General features: G+C 40.7%; 1 protein-coding gene across 8 annotated transcripts in view; it reads left to right on the top strand.

Annotated features, from left to right (window-relative positions):
• LOC6731370 (slowpoke-binding protein) overlaps positions 1-6,887 on the top strand; it is a 33,397-nt gene that overhangs the window by 9,492 nt on the left and 17,018 nt on the right. For 6 of the 8 annotated variants that reach the window (XM_016178749.3, XM_039298435.2, XM_016178744.3 and 3 more), the window contains exons 1-2: positions 2,878-2,949; positions 4,169-4,245. In XM_016178749.3, the coding sequence (XP_016023983.1) occupies positions 4,240-4,245 (6 nt within the window). In that variant the 5' untranslated portion in view covers positions 2,878-2,949; positions 4,169-4,239. Of the gene's footprint in view, positions 1-2,863; positions 2,950-4,168; positions 4,246-6,887 lie in introns of those variants that run through there. The other 2 variants (XM_016178750.3, XM_016178746.3) reach the window with 1 other exon arrangement.

Here is a 6,887-nt window from a genome sequence, read left to right as displayed (position 1 = left end):
ATGGAAGTTGAGCGTAATGGCTTAATTAATATTATTAACGAACAGCTCTTGCTGTTCGCCAATGACCTTCTAATTAATGTTTTCGCAAGCGATAATCATAATAGCCTGGAGAGCCACGCCCCACGCTTACCGCCCATTCGCACGCATCAAATTGAGCGACAACGAATTCTAAGCAAAACTTTCACCGTGCCGCCAAATTATGAGTTTACACGCAACAACGAGGAAATGTGTGCGTGGGACCTTGAAAGTTTTCACTTGGCACCACATTTTCCCATCGCATCCACCCCGAGAGTGGGTGCGGTTTTCATGCACAGAGATTAAAATCGCAATAAAAAATAGTAAAGAGTATACACATAATACAATATTAAATTATAAAAGAGTGAGCTAAATTATCAAAAGATAGCTAATATTTGGAAAAAGTATCAATGGCCATTTACAGGAAAAAGAAAAAGTGGAAAAAAAATTTTCCTCTATGGTGCACACGTTTCGATCAGTGTGCCACCAGCGAAAGGGCACGACTCCTAGGAAAAACTTGATTTGACTGGCGTCGAGACAAATCACGTTGACTGGCTCAACATGACAGCTGCCCCAGGACCCAGGACCTGCTCCTCTGACCCTCAATCCTTGGATGCCGCCAAGGCAAAACGATGATAAATGAACCCGCTGAAAGTGACACTGATTTTTGGTCAGCTGCAGTTGATTTCCAGTCGAAGCGTGCACACGTTGCGTATGAGTAATGTCCTTGTTGTCAGCATTTATCTCAGCCACTCTCCGCACTTTGCTAACCCTCATTTGATTTCCGCACCGCATGTGGGTGTCGCATTATTGACAATTTTATTAGGCCATTTTTGTTTGCCTGTTTATAATGCCGCCCGCATAAAGTAAACTCGTTAATTTCATAACATATGCCAACACATTTGGTTTTTGGCGGTGTGGGGCACTCGTATATGACTGTTTGTTGATGGGACGTTGACAGAATTCATGTGCGGCATAAAAACGACATCAGAGCCTGGGGAATAAAGTGCGAGTGTTAGCCTGCAATCCTCAATCGTTTGTCATCAATTCAGATTACCTCATTTGGTACTGTGGAATGCGAAATTCGGTTCTATTGAAAATAAATAATACAAGAATGAGGTCGACTATGGGGGCTAAGGTTTAGGTACTTAGTTTCATTAATGCAAGAACTTAGTCATCTTAGTCATCAACTTAAATCATCTAGAAAGTAACTTAAATTCGAGCAATGGAACTTAATCGCTACCAATTTCTAGCGTGAATTTCCATTTGAACTTCGAAACATTTACACGCACTACAATCCCCTTACTTTCCTCACGGACTTACTGCAATTCTTTTCCTATTTCTGTATAATTTAGCCGTTTTCGGTTTTTTGAGAGTGAAAAATCTATTTATGCAATGCACGCAAGTGGCACTATGCAAATTTAACGCCAGCAGAGCCTTGAAATAGTAAAAAAGCATTGATTACACTTGAAGAGTCAGTCGGAGATATTTGCATATTTTGTTGTACGGAAAGTATATTGAGTATCGGTAAATCAGGTCAAATGGAAAGGTACATTAAGGTATGAATGTGTATTAGAAGATCAATGTTAAATCGATTGCTTGGATATCGTTGGCAGAATAAGTCAACTAACTTGAGCGATTTCGAGTTACTCGTATATTTTATTTGGATTTTTAAGATTCACTTTAAGTTCAAGAATCTTCATGAGTTCAAGAAATAGAATCTAATGACAAGCAATCGGCATATATCCAGCATTTGATTTCCCCGAAAAGTTCAAAGTTCAGACGCGTGCCGAACAGGAAAACAACATGACTGACAGTTCCAAAGGGAAAAGCAGGGAAATCAACAGTTTGCCGTTTCCCACCTTCCTTTCGACTTGCGTAAAGGCCAAAACTAAGGCATGGCATTTAAGGCAAAGATATTTGGCCCGTTGAAGATGATAATTGCGGAGGCGGCAGCTACTAAAATATTGAGTGCGCTCCATTGAACAAGTCCTCGTAAATCAAACGCAATGAGCTCCTCCACTTGGACCCCAAGTCGAAACTTTTCCAGGACATCCGCCCCCATTTCGCCCCTCCCACCACTCCAATCTGGACAAAGTGCTCTTAAAATTCGATGAGCAGAGCTAATCGCCTTTGCTGTTGGCTCAGCTGAGTTCACTCAGTGGGCGGCAGTGTTTGCTATTTTGGCAATTATATTCGGACCAAAGACAAATCAATAAATGTGTAATTACAGGAACTGGATTTTGGGCCAATGCACAGTGGTTCCCCCCATAGGCCAAAAATAAATAATCAAAGTCCAAATTTTGACTTTAAATGTATAATTACTTTCTCATAATTGGTCTAGCTATTCAAATTTATTCTTGTTTTTGTTTTGCTCTAACTTTCCGCCTCAAGATCCGGTCCAATCCGGCTGATTTTTTCATGTAAATAATTTTGCTACAAAAATAAGAAAATGTTATGCTAAGTTTCAAGTGCCTACCTCAACTAGAAGTATTTTTGGCCGCATTCCCCATACAATGGGAACCACTGTGCAATGCTCGATATTTAGCCATCAAGGAGAAGAAAATAGGCGGAAACACCAACACACGATTTATTTGAATGGGATTTTCTTGATTTGGTATTAATCAAGAGACAACTTTTTTGGATTCAAAATTTTCTTGTTATAATCTAATAGGTGTAGGATAAGCTGATGTTGACATTTTTCCTAACCTTATCTGCTTTTGAAGCAAGCTTGAAGAAAGAAAATTTCTAAATACGAGAATAGAAATAAAATTTTAATCTTGCAAGTCCAGCTCATAGTACTAAGATGAAACTTTATTTAACCCAATCTATGGATTTTCCATTGCAGCTAACATACTGCGACGTGCTCTTAGATGAAAGGAACGTGCGATGCAATTGAATCCAAGTAGACAAACTGAAACGCACTACTGGATTGTAAGTATCCCTTCGAGAATTTTCGTATAATTTATTATAATTTTTACAACGTGACAACTCTGTGCTGTTGCAATTATTGAGGCATAAAAATGGCTGGCCAAAAAGCCAAAGTCGTTGCCAAAAAATAGTTAGGCGGAGACAAGTGGCCACAAATGCTGAATGAAATGGTGGAAAGGCTGATGTGGCATTGTTTCAGATTTGGCAGGATGCCAGGCTGGCAGGAAGTTCCACAGTGACAGGATGAGCCCAAGAACCGGGGACAAAGGATGCCTTCGAGTGTGTGTCCTGGCAATTGAATTTTATTGCTCGAAAATTGTTTGCAAATGCCGAACTGGCAGCAAATGTGACTTTCAATCTTCGCTTGCCCAAGCACTATTGAAAGGTCTATGGAAATAAGTCACATTTGATTTAATCTCATGGTCATTAATCACTTAAATCATATTAATGTACAAAGTACAGGAAACAAACCAAAATACCTAAGTAATTCATTTAAATCGGCAAGTGATAAAGAAAATTGTTCCTTCCAATCATATGGCTATGCATATTTCATGATCTATCCAGACATTTTATCAATAAATCATCCGTGACCTCGTGAATCGGCAAATTCCTGCACACACAATCAGATTTCTATCGACTCGTTTCTGGATTGACATTCTTTGGCCTCGTCTCTGACCCCAAATGCCAACTGCAATTGACATCTCTGGCTGCAAAATTGATGATCCACCTCCGAATTTGATGCCAAGTTGGGGTCTTGCTTGTCCGTCTGTCTCCAAAGTTAAAAAGATTATTTTCGCAAATGATTAGTAACCTCCTTCAATAAAGCGTGAAAACAAAAATGTACAATTTAATTACAAGCTCAGCGGTCTTGGCATAAAAAATAAATTCTTAAAATGAATGATTCTTTGAAAATGATTTCAAGTTGTTCTTTAAACTTTACTTAAAGAAGTGCCAAGTTGGGTAAGTGTTGAAGATAAGGCTAAGGCCTTTTTCGCAATGATGAGAATCGACTGCGAAAAGTTGAGCTGATAAGAAATAATTTATGATTTTTGGTCTGAGAAAAAGAAACAAGTACAGTGTAAAAAGGATCATGAAAAGGGTTTTAGATTTCTTATAATAAAAATGATCGATGACGTGGAAGAACTCAAAATTTGTATAGATTTATAAATTACTTTAAGCAAATATGAACTGATAATTCATTTTGTTCTTTAATTCTTTTCAGACCCTCTTTTGGTGTGCCTTAGGTGGTTTGATATTGGGTGGAATTGTTGTAATTTCATACTGGATAAGACGATGCAGGTATGTATTTAATTATAGGCTAGGCTGTACTGACAGTGAACTTTCAAATATGAATAAATATGAATATTTCTGTTGCAATATGCGTTGACAAAAGCGCAGCAGGAAAACTCTTGAATCCAATTAGTCCGGCGAAAATTGTTTGGGCCTGGTTTTTCTCTTCGTATCTCTGCATTTTGTTTTCGTAAAAAATGTCAAATTGTGGTGGGTGGGCCTAAGCCCCGCTACACGTGACGCCCCTTTAAAATGGGGGACAACGTGAACGGGCCAACGACCACACCGAATGCACGTGGGGATTTTCACCAGCCCCCATGGAAAAACGGTTCTGTCGGATGGCTTTTCCAGTGCAGCCCCGAATAGAGAGAGACAGAGCTTCCTCTATGAGCTTGTGGTGACATTAGTAAAGACGCAAAATTGCCAGTTGGCCGAGCAGAACAACTGAATAATTCAGCCCGGCAATTGGACGGACCGACGACTGTTTGAGCAATTAAGTTAATGATGCAAGGTCACTGGAAATGGGCCTGGCCATCCTGGCCCGGGGCCCTTTATCTCACCCCTCGGAAAATGGAGGAAATTCAGCTGGGGCTGGCCTCTTCTCCCCAACAATGACGCAGTTGACTTTCGGCATTTAGAGGGCGGTGACCATTGGGTCTCCTCATCCCGTTTCCATGCCAGGATCCATTACGATTGTTGGCGCCACTTCGTCCGGACAGACAGTGAAAAATATATGCCATAAATATACAGTAGAACTTCTATAAATCATGACGCTCAATACCGCAATAGCCGCAAAACTTATAGATTACTAAAGGAAGATAAATACATATTTTAAGTTATGTTGATTTCAAATCGTTTATTATGTTTTTCTGCTAAGTTTTGTAAAATTTTGTGGGGCCGCTAGTATGGCTACGTAATATTCTTTTGTACCTTTGTGTTGTAAATGTCAGACTGGGGGCATAAATTTTACTTAGGGACACGCAGCTAGGACGCACTTTAAGGACAAATGACCGCGCCGAACGGCTTCCATTTTCATTTTGCTCTCCTCAATTTTCATGTTGGCTTCACGCGAGGCCAGCGCGTAAAAAGTTTTCCAATTTCCATATGGAGCGATCAAAGGCAAACCCGCAAACAAACAAACTGTAATATTTGCATACAACCGAATGTCCTGGGAGCTGTGGAAAATGGAGTGAGCACTGAGTGGGTGGATGGGTGCTGGTCAGAGCGAAGGTAAACAGTCGTTGAGCGGGTCATGATTAATGTGTCACGAAGTGGGCAACATCACGACTATTTGCCGCAAGCACACACCTCCCACACTTTTAATGGTAGACATGGCACAGTGAAGCCAGTATAATTAAAAGTTTATGTGCTGAGGAAATATTATAATAAAAACCAGAGGAAGATATAACCTGAACTTTGAGAACTAGAAATGGCTATTCCAATGCAAATCAACATAAATTAAAATAGTATTTTGCGCACTAGGATATACCGCTAATTTTGTTAGCAAAATATGTTCTCGTAATATGCTTATGCATTAACTAAACTAAAACATTCTCTAAACTTTATAAATAATAAGAGCTCCCACACCAAAAAATCGACTTGCGTTGACCTTGCCCTCCGTGTGCCAGTAATGCCGTTCTTATCGCTGGCCCCACGGTAAATTATCCATACATTGTTAGCCCATTGTCAAGAAAAACAAACTGGCATGCCAAGTTCAAATGGGATTCGATGGAGGGGATTCGGTTGCTCCGTTGGCCGAGGGAGAGCTGATGGGAATGGAATGAACGGACGAGGCGCATTCTTTGCGAATGCCAAGCGACGTTGCTCGCCATGAGTCAGTTGGAAAATTGTCATAAAAATTAAAAATCAATTTTTATAATCCAGTTAGAAGGGGAAAACGCACAGTCGAAAGCGAGACAGACAGACAGTCGGTCGGTTGGCAGGGGAGCAAGTGAGAGGGCTAGTCGGACCTACGAGTCAACCGCAAATACGACCACAAACGTGAAGCGATATGGACACGCAAACACTCTAAGCCACTCACCCACAATCGGCGTTAGTACCGACTTACACCAGCGTATGTTGGTATATACATACGTCCATACAAAGAACACACCTCAGTCCGACTGGAATGAAGAAAATTCATAGTTTTCGCCCCAGGCGCAACGATACTCGAATCGCACCTTCATTAACGGACGACCCGAGCACCGTGCTGGCCACGTTTTCATGGCTTAAATATTCAACCAAGTTCGTCTAAATTTCGGCGCGTCAGCGAGTGAACTACTTTGTAAAACTTGTTGGAACTTTGCACAGTTAATTTCGGTGCTCCCCAAAAATTCTAATCCATTAAACGGCGCGCGTCCGTCAACTCTTTGCCAACTTTGTGACGTTTCCGAAACTATTTAAAAATTTATTTAAATTTGTCTGACCCAATCAACAATGAGTGCAACCATAATGAAGGCGAAGAGGTCGTGGAAAGTGCTGGTCTAGGGTGGAAAAAGCCCAGAATCGTCGAAAGCAGGTGCCACTCCGCTCATCATCTCCATCATCATCATTTTTAATGTGCAATTCTATTTCGGTCCCTGATATTTTCGGTGGCAGATTAAATGAGTGAAAATAATGGAGTCGTTTTGTACAGCCAGTGATGGTGATAC

This window comes from Drosophila simulans, chromosome 2L (genome assembly GCF_016746395.2).
Source record: "Drosophila simulans strain w501 chromosome 2L, Prin_Dsim_3.1, whole genome shotgun sequence".
In the NCBI taxonomy this organism is placed as follows: domain Eukaryota; kingdom Metazoa; phylum Arthropoda; class Insecta; order Diptera; family Drosophilidae; genus Drosophila; species Drosophila simulans.
The sequence above is the reverse complement of the archived record's forward strand: the minus strand, read 5'-3'. Positions and strand labels throughout refer to the sequence as shown.